At 39.2% G+C, this 21,537-nt stretch overlaps 1 protein-coding gene across 1 annotated transcript in view; it reads left to right on the top strand.

The window, feature by feature from the left end:
• The window catches only part of TEX11 (testis expressed 11), a gene marked incomplete at its 5' end in the record, with an annotated part of 336,930 nt that overhangs the window by 133,892 nt on the left and 181,501 nt on the right, over positions 1 to 21,537 (top strand). The window contains one exon of the mRNA XM_029241408.1: positions 1,761 to 1,853. Coding sequence (XP_029097241.1) covers positions 1,761 to 1,853 — 93 coding nt within the window. The remainder of the gene's footprint in view (positions 1 to 1,760; positions 1,854 to 21,537) is intronic.

The following is a 21,537-nucleotide window of genomic DNA, read 5'->3' as shown; positions in this document are numbered from 1 at the left end:
ATATGTGTGCTCACTTTGTGAAAATTCAGAGTTGTACCATTGAGATTTTGGAACTTTTTTTAATGTATTTTATACTTCAATTAAAATTTCAAAAAAGAAGATTTATAAAAATGAGTACAAGTGAAACAATTTGGGAAAAGTAAGTGATAAACTGTGTGGTACTAACCTGAAGTATACGCAAAGGCATGCAGAAAAGGGGAATATTAATGTTGACTAGAATAGTTGAAGAAACCTTTTGGTAGGAGATAGGCCTCGAAAAGCAGATGGGGTTCATGCAGTTAAAAGGGAGGGAGAAGGGAATATGAGGCAAGGGATCTAGGTGAGAAGACGTCTGGAGGAGGAAATGAGGATTGAAGGTAGGATTTAAGTGTGATTGAAATCTAATATTCATATTGCAAGGTATGGAGAAGTAAGATTATAAAATAGTTTTTCTTTCATGCTAGCAGTATTTTATTGTGGTATAGCTTAAATAAATATATACACTAAATTGCACAAATCTTAAAATTGTACAGCCTGATGAGTTTCAGTTTATCTATATAGTTTTGTAACTACCACACAGATCAAGATACAGAACTTTCCATCACCCTCAAAAGTTACCTTGGCCCCTTTCCAGTTAATAGCCATTCATACCCCCATGATAAAACCACTATTCTGACTTTTATTGCTGTAGAATATTTTTGGCTTATCTTGAACTGTGTATAAATGAAATCATACAGTATGTACTGTTTTATGTCTGGCTTCTTTTGCGTAACATAATAGTTTTGAGGTTTGTCCATTTTGTTTTATCTTTCTGATTATTTGACCCTTTTACTATTACGAAATAGGTACAGTCTTTCTCAGAGATGCCATATTTACTCCATCAGAGTCCTCTGGGGAAGTTTATAAGTTGAGAGTTGCTCCACAATAATAATAATGATATTAAGTACATTATATCCATCTTGGTATTTGAATTAAAAAACTGAAAGGTATCACACCCTAAAAGTCATTTCTCTAAGGTTCGCAGAGCCCTAATGTGCTTAACATTTTTTTTTAAATTAGAAGAACACCTTTGTCTGATCCTACTGTCCTCATTATACTTAGAGGCAGAATAGAATCTTCATTGAAATAGGCCTCCTACTTTCAAAATGTGAATCTATAGTTAAATAAGTCTGTGCTAAGTAGAGTTATTCCCCTTGTCAGTGTAGATCTGGCTGGAGAAACTGAATTATGAAATACTTTATTAATTTTAAAACTTGGTTGAGTTGGGAAAAATCTTGTCTATGGGAAAGTATGTCTGCTCCTAGTGAAATGGTGGTATATGTGCCCTTGGTCCAATTGGTTAATCTCAACTAGGCTATAAAGTCTTTGAGAGAGGGATTATGTCTTTCTATTTATTTCTTTTGATGGAGGCCTAATATAATGTTACCTAAACAGTAGGTGGTAAGATGATTACATTAAATATTGCTGTGCTTTAATCTCCTTATTTTTAAAGTGGGGATGATTAAGTACTTTACCACTAAAACACTGTTAAGAAAATAATTATATTAACACAATTATATTAAATTTAAATAAGCTATTACTGTAAAATTCTCAGATGGTATTTGGTGTGGGTAGCATAATGATGAGACATATCCCAAGACTATGTGGTTGCTTAAGGAAATGCTATTTCATAATTATGACTGAGGTTTGAGAAATGCCTGTCACTGTGTAAATGCTAGTCAGCTGTTGTATTGCAGTTAAACCCTCAGCTGTGTGTGTTTTTTTTCTGTTTTTAATTACAGGGTAAAGTTCTACGGTTACTAGCCACTGCTTATATGGATTGGGACGGCAAAGAATATTATAAGGCTCTCAGCGCTGTAAACCTAGCAAACAAGGTATAAGAGGTTTTTTACTTTTGAAAATTAGCTTAATGAAATTTTCAAAGCATTGATTCACATTTTGAAATCCAGTGTAGACATCTGCTCCAGTATTCCTGTTTTTTTTTTTTTAAACAACAGATTGTTGCAATCTCTTCTGCAGCACAGAAAGGAAGAATAAAATATACCTCTGACAACAGATATTTTTGAAAAAAATTTTCTTTTGCACAAAACAGAAAAGGTTCTCCGATGTGAGTAAATTTTAGGATAAAGAAGGAAATGATAAAATAGGCAGATAATGGGATTTAGTTTAAGAAAACCAACATCAGTCTTTCACTTTCAGCTGATGCTCATACATACATACATACACATATACAATACCTCTATACTCCTGGATAAGGAATATTGATAGGCTGATGCCTATTTAAAGAGATTCAGTTAGGATCAATGTGTTTTACTCTATAAGGCAATTAAATATAGTGATACATTTAAAAAATTTTTTCTTTATTTTGGCTGCATTGGGTCTTCGTTGCTGGGCGCGGGCTTTCTCTAGTTGCGGTGAGCAGGGGCTACTCTTTGGTGCGGTGCACAGGCTTCTCATTGCGGTGGCTTCTCTTGTAGAGCACGGGCTCTAGGCACGCAGCTTCAGTAGTTGTAGCACATGGGCTCAGTCGTTGTAGCACGCGGGCTCTAGAGCGCGGGCTCAGTAGTTGTGGCACACGGGCTTATTGCTCCATGGCATGTGGGATCTTCCCAGACCAGGGATGGAACGCTTGTCCCCTGCATTGGCAGGAGGATTTTTAACCCCTGCACCACCAAGGAAGTCCCTGATACATTTTCAAAAGATTTTTTTCAACAAGATGGGAAGCATGAAAGTGAATAGTTGAATTTATCAGAATATTAAATTGCCCAAAGAAACCATTTCCTTGAATTATATTTTCCTGAAATTTGTCAACGTGGATGGGGTTATTTAATGCTGAAAAACTTATTTTATATTAATATTTTTAAATTTAAAAATATTAATATACATGAACGTTCAAAAGCTGCATCTTTTTTTTTTTTTTGCATTTGCTAAGATGCAAATCTAAATAAAAAATAGGATCCAAGACAACGGAGGAGGCTGCATACTAGCTACATGGCTTCTTGTCAGCATGTCTCTGTTCACTGGATACAGAAGTTGCAGTTTTTATTAAATAATTGTCCATCTGCATTACTCCTGACATATCACATTTAATAGCCTAATTATTGACCCTGGACATTGATGAACTGGGTGCATTAGGATTTCAGTGGCAATATACACTTAAAAGAGTTTTATTTGTAAACAATTTCAAACCTAGAGAAATATTGAAAGGATAAGAATAGTTCAAAGAATACCCATCTATTTACTTTACCCAGAATCACCTGTTATTAACATTTTGTGCATTCTCTCTTCTCTATATTATTGAGGAAATATAATTCATACATTCATCTTATTGAGGGTAATATATATTGATATCTGTAATAATAATATATGTTATATGAACTGTATAGCATGTTTTTCTCTCCAATATAGGATTAATCAATCTAGGATTAGGTATTGCATTTATGAGACATGTCTCTTTAGTCCCCTGTAATCTGGAACATTTCTGTAGCCTTTCTTTTGACTTTTGTGTCATTGATATTTTGGAAGAATACATTAGCTCCCTACCTTGTTTTAAATGAAAATTCTTCATTTGAGATTTATCTGATGTTTCCTTGTGATTAGACTCATATTATGCATTTGTGACTGGAATACTGCATGAGTGATATTGTGTCCCTTCTCAGGGCATCACATTTGGAGGCCCCTGATGTCCATCTGCTCCTCATTGGTGATAATACTGATCACCTGTTCAAAAGTGTATATCTTCACTGTATATTAACGATTTTTCCCTTGCAACCAATAAACACTTTAAAATTATGCATATACCCTGCTTTTTATTAAAAATTTCCTTAAGCGCTTCCCTGGTGGGGCAGTGGTTGAGAGTCCTCCTGCCGATGCAGGGGACACGGGTTCGTGCCCCGGTCCAGGAAGATCCCACATGCCGCGGAGCTGCTGGGCCCGTGAGCCATGGCCGCTGAGCCTGCGCGTCCGGAGCCTGTGCTCCGCAGCGGGAGAGGCCACAACAGTGAGAGGCCCGCGTACCGCCAAAAAAAAAAAAAAACTCCTTAAGAATTAGTGTTCTTGCCTGAATCAATCTTATGATGGTTGCCAAATAATCATTTTCTAACTGTAGCATTCCCTTCATATTTACCAGTTGGCACTCAGCATTCTACTGTAAGCAAGAGCTCTCCCTTCTCCCATTTATTTAATATTTATTTATTTACTTATTGATTTATTCGTTATCAGGATTTATCAGGGTTTTTGTATTCCTATTTTTCCACTGACATAATTCATTACTCTTAATTATCTTTTAACAGTTTTATTTAGGTATAATTAACATACAGTAAACTGCCCATATTTAAAGTAAAAAATTTGATGAGTTTTGACATGTGTGTATATCTATGAAACAATCACCACAATCCGGATACTGAATATATACATCATTCCTCAAAGTTTCCTCACACCCTTTTGTCACCCCTCTTTCCCACTCTTCCCTAGGTAACAACTGATCTGCTTTCATAGATTAGTTTGCATTTTCTAGAGTTTTATACCAATGGAATCATAGAGAATGTACTCTAGTTTTGAATGGCTTCTTGCATTCAGTACAGTTATTCTGAGATGTTGTGTGTGTGCATAGTTTATTCCCAGGGTTCAGTAATATCTTATTGTATGGATATATACCATATTTACTCTTAAATCTACTTTATCTTTTATTGATATAGTTACTTTAGTTTTTTTTTTGACTAGCGTTAGCATGGTGTATCTTGTTCTATCTGTTTTCCTATTTATGTCTTTATGTTTAAAATGCATCTCTTGTAAGCTGCATACAGTTGGGTTTTGCTTTTTTATCCACTCTGACCATCTCAGTCTTTTGACTGGGGTGTTTAGAATATTTACATTTGATGTGATTATTGATGTGGTTAAGTTTGAGTCTATCACCTTGTAATTGTTTATTTGTCCTGCATATTCTTTATTCCCCTTTTCTTCTTTTTTTCCTGCCTTCTTTTGTAAGTTTGTATTCAAGTAAGTTTTTCTTCAAAACAATTTATGAGTCCAGTGTAGTTTTTATTCCAACCTCCTGAAGAATCCATGTTGAAATATTATGAAAATACGGATTTCCCTGGTGGCACAGTTCTTAAGAATACACCTGCCAACGCAGGGGACAAGGGTTTGAGCTCTGGTCTGGGAAGATCCCACATGCCGTGGAGCAAATAAGCCCTGTGACACAACTACAGAGCCTGCGAGTCACGACTACTGAAGCCCACATGCCTAGAGCCCGTGCTCCACAACAAGAGAAGCCACTGCAGTAAGACTGCGCACCACAACAAAGAGTAGCCCCCACTCTCCACAACTAGAGAAAAGCCCGCACGCAGCAACAAAGACCCAATGCAGCCAAAGATAAATAAATAAATTATTTATTTAAAAAGAGAGGAGTATTATGAAAATATTTGCAGGATCATCTGGAGGAATAAACAGTGAGACTACTCAGGGAAATACTGAAAAAGGAGAGTGATCATAGAGGCTTTGTCACATTACATATTTGAATAATTTGTTAGATTCAGTTTTATTTCTTCTGTTGGCTTATTAGTTGTAACTCTTTGTTTTGCTTTTCTACTGGTTTCTTTAGGGCTTATACTATATATCTTACCTTGGTCTACCTTCATATGTCATAATAGTGTACTTTTATATCTCCCAGCCTGGCCTTTATGCTACTGTTGTCATATGTTTTACTTTTACATATGTTATAAAATCCACAATACTATGTTATTATTTTTGTTTAAATTGTCAATTTTATTTTAAAAGAGATACAAATAAGAAAAAAACTTATGCATTTACACATGTAGTTACCATTTCAAGTAATCGTTATTCCTTTGTGTACATCCAAATTTCCATTTGTTATTTTTCTTCTGCCTGAAGAACATTGTTTTGGGATTCTCCAAAGAGACTTATTATAAAGAATTGGCTCATGCAGTTATGGAGGCTGGTGAGTCTCAAGATCTGCAGGATAAGTCGGCAAGACAGAGACTCAGGAAGGCTGATGGTATGATTCCAGTCTGAGTCCAAAGGCCTGAGAACCAGGAGAGCCGATGATGTAGTTTCAGTCCAAAGGCTGGCAGGCCTGAAACGCAAGAAGGGCCAGTGTTTCAGTTCCAGTCCGAATGCAGGAAAAAGCTGATGTCCAGTTCAAAAGCAGTCAGTCAGGAAGAGTTCTCTGTTACTCGGGAGAGGGTCAGCTTTTTTGTTCTGTTCAGGCCTTCAACTCATTGGATAAGGCCCACCCACATGCTGGGAAATCTGCTTTACCCAGTCTATCTATCTGTCTGTCTGTCTTTTTTTTTTTTTTTTTTTTTTCGGTACGCGGGCCTCTCACTGTTGTGGCCTCTCCCATTGTGGAGCGCAGGCTCAGTGGCCATGGCTCACGGGCCCAGCCGCTCCGCAGCATGTGGGATCTTCCCGGACCGGGGCACGAACCCGTGTCCCCTGCATCGGCAGGCGGACTCTCAACCACTGCGCCACCAGGGAAGCCCTATCTATTTATTTATTTATAAATTTATTTACTTATTTATTTATTTTTGGCTGCATTGGGTCTTCGTTGCTGCTCGCAGGCTTTCTCTAGTTGTGGCGAGTGGGGGCTACTTTTCATTGTGGTGTGTGGGCTTCTCATTGTGGTGGCTACTCTTGTTGTGGCTCACGGACTCTAGAGCACAGGCTCGGTAGCTGTGGGGCACGGGCTTATTTGCTCTGCGGCATGTGGGATCTTCCCGGACCAGGGCTCGAAACCGTTTCCCCTGCATTGGCTGGTGGATTCTTAACCACTGCGCCACCAGGGAAGCCCCAGTCTATTGATTTAAATGTTAATCTCATCCAGAAGCACTCTCACAGAAAGACCAGAATAATGTTTGACAAAATATCTGGGTACCCTGTGGCGCAGTCAAGTTGACATATAAAATTAACCATCATTGACACCTTTTAACATTTCTTGTAGTGCTGGCCTATTGGTGATGACTTATTTCAGCATTTGTGCCTTTGAAAATGTCTTTATGTCACATTATTAAAATTTTTATTTATTTATTTATTTATTTGGCTGCAGTCGGTCTTAGTTGTGGCATGTGGGATCTTCAGTCTGTGTTGCAGCATGTGGGTTCTTAAGTTGCGGCATGCAAACTCTTAGTTGCGGCATGCATGTGGGATCTAGTTTCCCAACCAGGGATTGAACCAGGGCCCCCTGCATTGGGAGTGCGGAGGCTCAACCACTGGACCACCAGGGAAGTCCCTATTTCACATTATTTTTAAAAAATCTTTTTATTTTTAATACTTATAGAGTGACAGGAGGTTGCAAAAATGGTACAAAGAAAAATAATTAAAATAAAAGCAATAGATTCAGAAGAAAATTTTAACACCCCCCCCCCCTCCAAATAGTACAAAGAAGTCCCATGTACCCTTTACCAAGTTTCCTCTGATGGTTAACTGCTGCATTACTATAATACATCAAAAACAGCAGATTGTCATTGGTACATTGTATGTGTATAGTTTTATGCCATTTTATCCGACGTGTAGATGCATGTAAGTACCACCGCAGTAATATACAGAACTACCCCATCACCCCAAAGATGTTCCTCATACTACCCCTTTATATGCACACCCATACCTGCTCCACCCCCCACCATCCCTAAGCCCTTGCAAACACTATTCTTAATCTATATAATTTTGTCATTCCAAGAATATTATATAAATGTAATCATACCGTTTATGACTTTTAGAAGATTAGCTTTTTTCACTTAGCATAATGCCCTTGAAATCCATTCAAGTTTTTGTGTGTATTAATACTTGGTTTCTTTTATCACTGAGTGGTGCATGGTATGGATGGTATCACAGTGTGTTTAACCATTCACCTACTAAAGGAAATATTGGTTGTTTTCAGATTTTGGCTATTATGAGTAAAGCTGCTATGGTATTTGTGTATAGGTTTTTGTGTGGGATGTAAGTTTTCATTTTCCTGGATAAATGACTAGGTGTACAATTGTTGGGCTATTTTGTTTTTAAGAAATTGTCAAACTGTTTACCAGAGTGGCTGTACCATGTTGCATTCCTACCAACAATGTATGCGAGTTTTAGTTTCTTTTCCTTCTTGCTGGCATTTGTCATTGTCCCTGTTTTTATATTTTAGCTGTTCTAATAGGTATGTAGTGATTTTAATTTATACTTTCCTGCTGGCTAATGATGTTGAACACCTTTGCAGGTGCTCCTCTTTGGTGAAATGTCTCTTCGTAACGCTTGTGCATTTCATACTTGGATTGCTCAAATTTTACTGTTGAGTTTGATAAGATAAGATATTCTAGATAAGAGTTGTTTGTCACATATGTGGATTGCAAATATTTTCTCCCTGTCTGTAAGCTGTCTTTTCATCTTCTTAACAGGGTGTGATTTATGGCCCAGGATATAGTATATCTTGGTAAATGTCCTGTGGACACTTGGGGGAAAAAAAAGTGTTTTCAGCTCTTTTGGGGTGGAATGTTGTATAAATGTCAATTACAGTTGACCCTTGAACAACATGGGTCGACACCCTGCATAGTTGAAAAGCCATGTATAACTTTATAGTGGGCCAGTCATATCTGTAGTTCCATATGCATGGATCATGTAGTACTGTAGTATTTATTGAAAAAAAATCCACATATAAGTGGACCTGCACAATTCAAACCCTTGTTGTTCAAGGGTCAGCTGTAGATCCTGTTGATTGATGATGTTGAGATCGTCTATATCTTTGCTGAGTTTTTGTCTAGTTCTATGAATTTTTGAAGGTAGGGATGTTTAAATTTCCAACTATAATTGTGGATTTGTCTATTTCCTCTTTTATTTCTGTAAATTTTTACTTCAGATATTTTACAGCTCTTTTGTTTGGTGCATATGTATTTAGAGTTACTATTTTTTCATGGTAGATTGACCCTTTTATCATTCTATAATGTCTCTTTCTGTCCCTGGTAATTATTTTTTTGATGTACAGTCTACTTTATCTGATATGAATATAGCTATTCCTACTTTCATGCTGTTAAATTTTTCACAGCATATAATTTGCCATCTTAACTGTTTTTAATTATACAGTATAGTGGCCTTGAGTACATTCATATTGTGAAACCATCACCAACATTCTTCTCCAGAACTCTTCATCTTGTAAAATGTAAATTCTGTACCCAATATATAATAACTCCCTATTCCTCTCTCTTCCAGTTCCTGGAAACCACCATTCTACTTTCAGTCTATATGAATTTGACTACTCTAGATATCTCATATAAGTAAAAAAAAAAAACAGTATTTGTCCTTTTGTGACTGGTGTATTTCACGTAGCATAATGTCCTTGAGGTTCACCCACGTTGTAACATGTGTCAGAATTTCCTTTCTTTTTAAGACTGAATAATATTCCACTGTATGTATATACCACATTTTGCTTATACATTCATCCATTTATGCACATGTTGGTTGTTTTCACCTTCGGCTATTGTGAATAATGCTGCTGTGAATGTGGGTGTACAAATAGCTGTTTGGTTCCCTGATTTCAATTTTTGGGGGGTATAAACCCAGAAGTGGAACTTCTAGATCATATTGCAATTCTATTTTTAATTTTTTTGAGGAAACACACTACTGTTTTTTCCGTAACAGCTGCACCATTTTAAATTTCAGCCAAAAGTATACAAGGGTTTCAATTTCTCCACATCCCTGCAAACACTTTTATTATTATTTTTTGATAGTAGATATGCCAATGGGTGTAAGGTGCACCATTTAATTTTTTTTTTTTGTCTGCGTTCGGTCTTCGTTGCTGTGTGTGGGCTTTCTCTAGTTGTGGCGAGCGGGGGCTACACTTTATTTCATTGTGCAGCCTTCTCATTGAAGTGGCTTCTCTTGGTTGTGGAGCACAGGCCCTAGGCATGTGGGCTGCAGCAGTTGTGGCTCGTGGGCTCTAGAGCGCAGGCTCAGTAGTTGTGGCACATGGGCTTAGTTGCTCCGTGGCATGTGGGATCTTCCTGAGTCAGGGCTCAAACCCGTGTCCCCTTCATTGGCAGGCGGATTCTTAACCACTGTGCCACTAGGGAAGTCCCTCATTTTTTTTTTTTTTTTTTTTTTGCGGTACGCGGGCGTCTCACTGTTGTGGCCTCTCCCGTTGCGGAGCATAGGCTCTGGACGCACAGGCTCAGTGGCCATGGCTCACGGGCCCAGCTGCTCCACGGCATGTGGGATCCTCCCGGACCGGGGCACAATCCCGTGTCCCCTGCATCGGCAGGCGGACTCTCAACCACTGCGCCACCAGGGAAGCCCCTCCATTTGTTTTTGAATGATATTGTTTCTGGGTATAGAATTTGAAATGGAGAGCTTTTTTTTCTTTGAGAATTTTAAAGATATTGTTTACAGTTTTCGTGTTACATTGTTTCTGATAAGAAATATGATGCAGTCCTTATTTTTGTTCTTTATGTAACATGCCCTTTTTCTCTGGCTAATATTTGGATTTTCTGTTTGTCACTGGTTTTGAGCAGTTTGTTGATGATGTACTTTGAAGTAATTTTCTTTGTTTCTTGTGCTTGGGGCTCTTTGAGCATCTTGAATCTCTGGGATCATGGCTTTCATTATGTTTGGAAAGTTACAGTATTTTTTGAAATATTTTTTTCTGCTTCACCCTCATACACTAATTACTCATATATTAGGTTGTTTGAAGTCGTTCCCACAGTTCACTTATGCTGTTGACATTTAAAAAGATTTTTGGGGGCAGGCTTCAAGATGGCAGAAGAGTAAGAGGTGGAGATCACCTTCCTTCCCACAAATACATCAGAAATACATCTACATGTGGAACAACTCCTACAGAACACCTACTGAACGCTGGTAGACCTCAGACCTCCCAAAAGGCAAGAAACTCCCCATGTACCTGGGTAGGGCAAAAGAAAAAAGAGAGACAAAAGAATAGGGACGGGACCTGCACCAGTGGGAGGGAGCTGTGAAGGAGGAAAGGTTTCCACACACTTGGAAGACTCTTCGCGGGTGGAGACTGCGGGTGGCGGAGGGGGGAAGCTTTGGAGCCATGGAGGAGAGCGCAACAAGTGGTGCGGAGGGCAAAGCGGAGAGATTCCCACACAGAGGATCGGTGCTCACCAGCACTCACCAGCTCGAGAGGCTTGTCTGCTCACCCACCAGGGCAAGTGGGGGCTGCGAGCTGAGGCTCCAGCTTCACTGGATCCCAGGGAGAAGACTGGGGTTGGCTGCGTGAACACAGCCTGAAGGGGGCTAGTGCGCCACAGCTAGCCGGGAGGGAGTCTAGGAAAACGTCTGGAGCTGCTGAAGAGGCAAGAGACTTTTTCTTGCCTCTTTGTTTCCTGCTGCGCGAGGAGACAGGATTAAGAGCGCCGCTTATAAGAGCTCCAGAGACGGGCGTGAGCCACGGCTGTCAGTGCAGATCCCAGAGACGGGCATGAGACGCTAAGGCTGCTGCTGCAGCAGCCACCAAGAAGCCTGTGTGCGAGCACAGTTCACTCTCCACACCTACCTTCCCAGGAGCCTGTGCAGCCCGCCACTGCCAGGGTCCCGTCATCCAGGCACAACTTCCTGGGGAGAACACACAGCACACCTCAGGCTGGTGCAACGTCACACTGGCCTCTGCCGCTGCAGGCTTGTCCTGCATTCCATACTCCTCCCTCCACCTGGCCTGAGTGAGTCAGAGCCCCCAATCAGCTGCTCCTTTAACCGCGTCCTGTCTGAGTGAAGAACAGACGCCCCGCAGGCGACCTACACGCATAGGCGGGTCCAAATCCAAAGCTGAACCCCAGGAGCTGTGTGAACAAAGAAGAGAAAGGGAAATTTCTCCCAGCAGCCTCAGGAACAGTGGATTAAATCTCCGCAATCAACTTGATGTACCCTGCATCTGTGGAATACCTGAATAGACAACAAATCATCCCAAATTGAGGAGGTGGACTTTGGGAGCAACAATATATATATATATTTTTTTCCCTTTTCCTCTTTTTGTGAGTGTGTATGTGTGTGCTTCTGCATGTTATTTTGTCTGTATAGCTTTGCTTTTAACATTTGTCTTAGGGTTCTGCTGTCCTTTTTTTTTTTAAATATAGTTTTTAGTGCTTGTTATCATTGGTGGATTTGTTTTTTCGTAAGGTTGCTCTCTTCTTTCTTTTTTTATTAAAATTTTTTAATAATTATTTTTTAATAACTTTACATTATTTTATTTTATTTTATTTTTTTCTTTCAGTATTTATTTTTTTCTCCCTTTTATTCTGAGCCATGTGGATGACAGGCTCTTGGTGCTCCAGCCAGGCGTCAGGGCTGTGCCTCTGAGGTGGGAGAGCCAAGTTCAGAACATTGGTCCACAAGAGACCTCCCAGCTCCATGTAATATCAAACAGCGAAAATCTCTGAGATCTCCATCTCAATTCCAACACCCAGCTCCACTCAATGACCAGCAAGTTACAGTGCTGGACACACTATGCCAAACAACTAGCAAGCCAGGAACACAACCCCACCCATTAGCAGAGAGGCTGCCTAAAATCATATTAAGGTCACAGACAACCTAAAAACACCACCGGATGTGGGCTTGCCCACCAGAAAGACAAGATGCAGCCTCATCCACCAGAACACAGGCATTAGTCCTCTCCACCAGGAAGCCTACACAACCCACGGAACCAACCTTAGCCACTGGAGGAGACACCAAAAACAATGGGAACTACGAACCTGCAGCCTACGAAAAGGAGACCCCAAATAGGGCAAGTTGAGCAAAATGAGAAGACAGAGAAACACACAGCAGACGAAGGAGCAAGGTAAAAACCCACCAGACCTAACAAATGAAGAGGAAATAGGCAGTCTGCCTGAAAAAGAATTCAGAATAACGATAGTAAAGGTGATGCAAAATCTTGGAAATAGATTGGAGAAAATACAAGAAACGTTTAACAAGGACATAGAAGAACTAAAGAGCAAACAAACAATGATGAACAACACAATAAATATAAAATTCTCTAGAAGGGATCAACAGCAGAATAACTGAGGCAAAAGAACAGATAAGTGACCTGGAAGATAAAATAGTGGAAGTAACTACAGCAGAGCAGAATAAAGAAAAAAGAATGAAAAGAATTGAGGACAGTCTCAGAGACCTCTGGGACAACATTAAACGCACCAACATTCGAATGATACGGGTCCCAGAAGAAGAAGAAAAAAAGAAAGGGACTGAGAAAATATTCCAAGAGATTATAGTTGAAAATTTTCCTAATATGGGAAAGGAAATAGTTAATGCAGTCCAGAAAGCATTCAGATCAATTGAATTCGAAATGAAAAAGGAGAAGTAACAACTGATACTGCAGAAATACAAAGGATCATGAGAGATTACAAGCAACTATATACCAATAAAATGGACAACCTGGAAGAAATGGACAAATTCGTAGAAATGCACAACCTTCTGAGACTGAACCAGGAAGAAATAGAAAATATGAACAGGCTAGTCACAAGCACTGAAATTGAAACTGTAATTAAAAATCATCCAACAAACAAAAGCCCAGGACCAGATGGCTTCACAGGCGAATTCTATCAAACATTTAGAGAAGAGCTAACACGTATCCTTCTCAAACTCTTCCAAGATATAGCAGAGGGAGGAACACTGCCAAACACATTCTGTGAGGCCACCATCACCCTGATACCAAAACCAGACAATCATTTCACAAAGAAAGAAAACTACAGGCCAATATCACTGATGAATAGAGATGCAAAAATCCTCAACAAAATACTAGGAAACAGAATCCAACAGCACATTAGAAGGATCATACACCATGATCAAGTGGGGTTTATCCCAGGAATGCAAGGACTCTTCAACATATGCAAATCAATCAGTGTGATACACCATATTAACAAATTGAAGGAGAAAAACCATATGATCATCTCAATAGATGCAGAGAAAGCTTTTGACAGAATTCAACACCCATTTATGATAAAATCTCTCCAGAATATAGGCATAGAGGGAACTTACCTCAACATAATAAAGGCTGTATTATGACAAACCCACAGCCAACATCGTCCTCAATGGTGAAAAATTGAAACCATTTCCAATAAGATCAGGAACAAGACATGGTTACCCACTCTCACCACTACTATTTAACATAATTTTGGAAATTTTGGCCACAGCAATCAGAGAAGAAAAAGGAATAAAAGGAATCCAAATCAGAAAAGAAGTAAAGCTGTCACTGTTTGCAGATGATATATGCTATACACAGAGAATCCTGAAGAAGCTACCAGAAAACTACTAGAGCTGGTCAGTGAATTTGGTAAAGTAGCAGGATACAAAATTAATGCACAGAAATCTCTTGCACTTCTATATACTAATGATGAAAAATCTGAAAGTGAAGTTAAGAAAACTCTCCCATTTACCACTGCAACAAAAGGAATAAAATACCTAGGAATAAAGCTACCTAAGGAGACAAAACACCTGTATGCAAAAAATTATAAGACACTGGTGAAAGAAATTAAAGATGATACAAATAGATGGAGAGATATACCATGTTCTTGGATTGGAAGAATCAACATTGTGAAAATGACTCTACTACCCAAAGCAATCTACAGATTCTATGCAATCCCTATCAAACTACCAATGGGATTTTTCACAGAACTAGAACAAAACATTTCACAATCTGCATTAAAACACAAAAGATCCCAAATAGCCAAAACAATCTTGAGAAGGAAAAATGGAGCTGGAGGAATCAGGCTCCCTGACTTCAGAATATATTATAAAGCTACAGTCGAGACAGTGTGGTACTGACACAAAAACAAATATAGATCACTGGAACAGGATAGAAAGCCCAGAAATAAACCCACACACATACGGTCACCCTGTGTTTGATAAAGGAGGCAAGAATATACAATGGAGAAAAGACAGCCTCTTCAATAAGTGGTGCTGGGAAAACTGGACAGCTACGTGTAAAAGAATGAAATTAGAACAGTCCCTAACACCGTACATAAAAATAAACTCAAAATGGATTAAAGACATAAATGTAAGGCCAGACACTATCAAACTCTTAGAGGAAAACATAGGCAGAACACTCTGTGACATAAATCACAGCAAGATCCTTTTTGACCCTCCTCCTAGAGAAATGGAAATAAAAACAAAAATAAACAAATGGGACCCAATGAAATTTCAAAGCTTTTGCACAGCAAAGGAAAACATAAACAAGACCAAACGACAACCCTCAGAATGGGAGAAAATATTTGCAAATGAAGCAACTGACAAAGGATTAATCTTCAAAATTTACAAGCAGCTCATGCAGCTCAATATCAAAAACACAAACAACCCAATCCAAAAATGGGCAGAAGACCTGAATAGACATTTCTCCAAAGAAGACATACAGATTGCCAACAAACACATGAAAGAATGCTCACCATCATTAATCATTAGAGAAATGCAAACCAGAACTGCAATGAGATATAATCTCCACCGGTCAGAATGGCCATCATCAAAAAATCTAGAAACAAAAAATCCTGGAGAGGGTGTGGAGAAAAGGGAACACTTTTACGCTGTTGGTGGGAATGTGAATTGGTTCAGCCACTATGGAGAACAGTATGGCGGTTCCTTAAAAAACTACAAATAGAACTGCCATACGACCCAGCAATCCCACTACTGGGCATATACCCTGAGAAAACCATAATTCAAAAAGAGTCATGTACCAAAATGTTCATTGCAGCTGTATTCACAATAGCCAGGACATGGAAGCCACCTAAGTGTCCATCAAGGGATGGACGGATAAAGTTGATGTTGCACATATGTGCAATGGAATATTACTCAGCCATAAAAAGAAACGAAATTGAGTTATTTCTAGTGAAATGGATGGACCTGGAGTCTGTCATACAGAGTGAAGTAAGTCAGTAAGAGAAAAAGAAGTACCGTATGCTAACACATATATATGGAATCTAAGAAAAAAAAAGAAAAGAAAAAAAGAAGCTCCTGAAGAACCTAAGGGCAAGACGCGAATAAAGACACAGACCTACTAGAGAATGGACTTGAGGATACGGGGAGGTGGAAGGGTTAGCTGTGACAAAGCGAGAGAATGGCATGGATATATACACACTACCAAATGTAAAATAGATAGCTAGTGTGAAGCAGCCGCATAGCACAGGGAGATCAGCTCGGTGCTTTGTGACCACCTAGAGGGGTGGGATAAGGAAGGTGGGAGGGAGGGAGACGCAAGAGGGAAGAGATATGGGAACATATGTATATGTATAACTGATTCACTTTGTTATAAAGCAGAAACTAACGCAATTTTAAAGCAATTATACTCCAATAAAGATGTTTTTTAAAAAAAAAAGATGCAGACATACTGGAGAATGGACTTGAGGATGCGGGGAGGGGGAAGGATAAGCTGGGACAAAGTGAGAGAGTGGCATGGACATATATGTACTACCGAATGTAAAATAGCTAGCTAGTGGGAGGCAGCCGCATAGTACATGGAGATCAGCTCGATGCTTTGTGACCACCTAGAGGGGTGGGAGGGAGGGAGATGCAAGAGGGAAGAGATATGAACATATATGTATATGTATAACTGATTCACTTTGTTATAAACAGATACTAACACACCATTGTAAAGCAATTGTACTCCCATAAAGATGTTAAAAAATTTAAAATTTTAAAAAATAAAAAGGTTTTTTTCGTCTGTTTCATTTTGGAATGTTTTGTATTGCTGTGACTTGAAGTTCATTAATTTTTGTTTTTCAGTGTCTGAACTTCTGTTAATCCCATCTGCTATAAGCTGAATATTTGTGTCCCCCCGACCCCAAATTCATACACTGAAATTCTAACTGCAAGGTGATGGTATTAGGAGGTGGGGTCTTTGGAGGCGATTACGTCCTGAGGGCAGAGTCCTGATGATTGGGATTAGTGCCTTTATATAGGATGCCTGAGAGAGAGCTCCCTCACCCCTTTTGCCATTTAATATTCCAGTGAGAAAGGAGACATTTATGAGGAAGTGGGCTCTTATCAGATACTGAATATGCTGGTGCTATGATTTTGGACCTCCCAGCCTCCAGAACTGTGAGAAATAGATGTTTGTTGTTTATAAGACACCCAGTTTATGCTATTTTTGTTATAGTAGCCCTAACGGACTGACACCATCTCATATAGTTTTCACGTCAGATTTTGCAATTTTTATTTGTGGAAGTTTGATTTGGATCATTTTTATGTCTTCCGTGTCTCTGATTAGCTTTTTGAGCATAAGAAATATAGTTTTACTCACTCTTTTAATGTCCTTCTCTGCTAATTCTTGTATATGTGTCACTTCTGGGTCAGTTTCCGTTGGTTATCTCCCCAGTATGGATCATGTTTTCCTGCCTCTTCCCAGGCCTCGTCGTCTTTCATTGGATGTCAAGTGTTGTGAATTTTACATTGTTGGGTGCTAGATATTTTTGTAATAGTATAAATCTTGTTGAGCTTTATTACAGGAAGCAGGCAAGTTATAGGCGTACCTCAGCGATATTGTACGTTAGTTCCAGACCACCACAATAAAGCAAGTATCACAATAACGTGAGTCACACGAATTTTTTGTTTTCCTAGTGCATATGAAAGTACGTTTATAATGTAGTCTGTTAAGTGTGTAATAGCATTATGTCTAGAAAACAATATCAGTACCTTAATAAAAATACTTTATTGCTAAAAAATGCTAACCATTGTCTGAGCATTCAGCAAATCATAATAATCTTTTTGCTGGTGGAGGGTCCTGCCTCGATTTTGATGGCTACGGACTGATCAGGGAGGTTGTTGCTGAAGGTTTGGGTGGCTGTGGCATTTTCTTAAAATAAGATGAGAAAGAAGTTTGTCCCATCAATTAAATCTTCCTTTTACGGACGATTTGTCTTTAGCATACAATGCTATTTTGATAGCATTTTACCCACAGTAAAACTTCTTTCAAATTTGGAGTCAATCCTCTCAAACCCTACTTCTGCTTTATCAACTACGTTTAATATTCTAAATCTTTTGTTGTCATTTCAACAGTCTTCACAGCATCTTCACCAGGAGTAGATTCCATCTCCAGAAACAACTTTCTTTGCTCATCTATAGGAAGCAACTCTTCATTCATTAAAGTTTTTTTTTAACATCTTTATTGGAGTATAATTGCTTTACAATGGTGTGTTAGTTTCTGCTTTATAACAAAGTGAATCAGTTATACATATACACATGTTCCCATATCTCTTCCCTCTTGCGTCTCCCTGCCTCCCACCCTCCCTATCCCACCCCTCTAGGTGGTCACAAAGCACCGAGCTGATCTCCCTGTGCTATGTGGCTGCTTCCCACTAGCTATCTACCTTACATTTGGTAGTGTATATATGTCCATGCCTCTCTCTCGCTTTGTCACAGCTTACCCTTCCCCCTCCCCATATCCTCAAGTCCATTCTCTAGTAGGTCTGTGTCTTTATTCCTGTCTTACCCCTAGGTTCTTCACATTCATTAAACTTTTATCATGAGATTGCAGCAGTTCAGTTCCATCTTTAGGTACTGCTTCCAATTCTAGTTCTCTTGCTCTTTCTACCACATCTGCAGTTACTTCCTCCACTGAAGTCTTGAACCCCTCAAAGTCATCCATGTGGGTTGAAGTCAGCTCCTTCCAAGCTCCTATTAATGTTGATATTTTGACCTTTCCCCATGAATCACAAATGTTTATAATGGCATCTAGAATGGCGAATCCTTTCCAGAAGAGTTTCTGTTTACTTTGCCTGGATCCATCAGAGGAATCACTGTCATGGCAGCTATAGTGTTATGAAATATATTTGTTAAATAATAAAACTCAAAGTTTAAAATTCCTCCTTGATCCATAGGCTGCAGAATGGATGTTGTGTTAGCAAGCATGAAAACATTAATTTTATTGTACATCTCCATCAGAGTCCTTGGGTGACCAAGTGCATTGTCAAAATAATATTTTGAAAGGAATCTTTTTTCCTGAGCAGTAGTCCTCAACAGTGGGCTTAAAATATTCACTAGACCATGTTGTGAACAGATATGCTGTCATGCAGGCTTTGTTGTTCCATTTACAGAGCACAGAAGAGTAGATTTAGCATAATTCTTAAGGGCCCTAGGATTTTAGGAGCGGTTAATGAGCATTGGCTTCAACTGAAGGTCACCAGCTACATTAGTCTCTAACAAGAGAGTTAGCCTGGCCTTGGAAGCTTTGAAGCCAAGCATTGACTTCTCTCTAGCTATGAAAGTCCTAGATGGCATCCTCTTCCATTAGAAGGCTGTTTTGCCTACAGTGAAAATCTGTTGTTTAATGTAGCTACCTTCATTGATTATCTTAGCTAGATATTGTGGATAACTTGCTGTAGCTGTTACATTAGCACTTGCTGCTTCACCTTGTACTTTTATGTTAAGGAGTCAGCTTCTTTCCTTAAACCTCATGAACTAATGTCGGCTAGCTTTAAACTTTTGTTCTGTAGCTTCCTCACCTCTCTCAACCTTCATACAATTGAAGAGAGATAGGACCTTGCTCTGGATTACGCTTTGGCTTAAGGGAATGTTTTGGCTGGTTTGGTCTTCTTTCCAGACCACTAAAACTTTCTGTATCGGTAATAAGACTGTTTCACTATCTTATCATTCATGTGTTCACTGGAGTTGCACTTCTAATTTCCTTCAAGAATTTTTCCTTTGCATTCAGAACTTGGCTAACTGGTACAAGAGGCCTAGCTTTCAGCTTATCTTGGCTTTCAGCATGCCTTCCTCACTAAGCTTAATTATTTCTAGCTTTTGATTTAAAGTGAGAGGCATACGACTCTTCATGTGAACACTTAGAGGCCTTTGTAGGGTTATTAATTGGTTAATTTCAATACTGTTGGGTCTCAGGGACTAGGGAGGCCTGAGGAGAGGGAGAGAGATGGGGGGGCTGCCCAGTTGGTGGAGCAGTCAGAATACAGACAACGTTTAAGTTCGCCGTCTTATATGGACACAGTTCATGGCATCCCAGAACAATTACAATAGTAACATCAAAAATCACTGAGCACAGATCACCATAACAAATATAATAATATAAAATTTGAAATATTGCAAGAATGACCAAAATGTGACACAGAAACACAAAGTGAGTAAATGCTATCAGAAAAATGGCACTGATAGAGTTGCTTGACGCAGGATTAACACAAAATGTAAAAACACAGTATCTGTGTTTGTAAAAAACACAGTATCTGTGTTTAGTATGTATGTATGTGTGTATGTATGTAAAAAACACAGTATCTGTGAAGTGCAATAAAGTGAAGTGCAATAAAATGAGGTATTCCTGTACTTGGAAACAGTTTGATCCTGCAGTTAGTAGTACTCCTAACTCTTGCTTGGTATGAAACATTTCCTCATGTGCTTTGTAATTTGGGATTGTTAGTTTATCTTTAGTGTTAATCTTTTAGAATCCTTTACAACCTGGATTGAGGACATGGCCATATATCTATTTTTTTTTTGATGTGGACCATTTTTAAAGTCTTTATTGAATTTGTTACAGTATTGTTTCTGTTTTATGTTTTGGTTTTTTGGCCCCGAGGCATGTGGGATCTTAGCTCCCCAACAAGGGATTGAACCCACACCCCCTGCATTGGAAGTCGAAGTCTTAACCACTGGACCACCAGGGAAATCCATGGCCCTACATCTATTTGCCTTAGCCAGATGTCTAAGAGATATCACTCTTTTGGCTACTTCTATTTTGATTTTTCAGCTTTACACATGAGTAGTATAAATTTTTTAAAATAAAATTTATTTATTTATTTTGGGCTGTTTTGGGTCTTCGTTGTTGCACGTGGGCTTTCTCTAGTTGCGGCAAGCAGGGACTACTCTTTGTTGTGGTGCGCAGGCTTCTCATTGTAGTGGCTTCTCTTGCTGTGGAGCACGGGCTCTAGGCACGCGGGCTTCAGTAGCTGTGGCACGCGGGCTCCATAGTTGCGGCTCGTGGGCTCTAGAGCACAGGCTTAGTAGTTGTGGCACACGGGCTTAGCTGCTTCGCGGCATGTGGGATCCTCCCGGACCAAGGCTCAAACCTGTGTCCCCAGCATTGGCAGGCGGATTCTTAACCATTGCGCCACCAGGGAAGTCCGAGTAGTATAAATTTGAACTCCATATCTATGTGAAAGGTAGAGCCTGTTAAAAAATCCTCCAGACTCCCCTCCCCCCGCATGCTCCAATCATCCAGACAAACATTTCTTTTTGGCCTCATTCAGAGATTTGGCACAAGACAGACAAACTTCCAATACCATTAGATAAAAGAGAAAAAAAAACCCAGGATACTCACCATTCCCATACAGTCCACTTCTCCATGTTTTGATGACTCACTACAATCTTTCTGCTTTTGTTTACTTTTCAGAGTCCTCAGGTTGTTGCTTTGTAGATCTTGTTCAGGGCTTTTAGTTGTAATTAGTGGAGGATACAGACTATAGTTGTCATGCTCCATCTTGGCTGGAACTGGAACAGTTAGTAATATTTTTAAAAATTAGTTTTTGAGGAGAAATTAAAATTTGGTAGCCTTATGTTATTCCACAAAGTTGTTTTTGAAAATTTATCAGTACAGTGAAATTGGAAAAATCTTGGTTGCTTAGGTAAGACACC

This window comes from Monodon monoceros, unplaced genomic scaffold, assembly GCF_005190385.1.
Source record: "Monodon monoceros isolate NGI ecotype Baffin Bay Population unplaced genomic scaffold, NGI_Narwhal_1 Super_Scaffold_22, whole genome shotgun sequence".
Lineage (NCBI taxonomy): Eukaryota > Metazoa > Chordata > Mammalia > Artiodactyla > Monodontidae > Monodon > Monodon monoceros.
The sequence above is the reverse complement of the archived record's forward strand: the minus strand, read 5'-3'. Positions and strand labels throughout refer to the sequence as shown.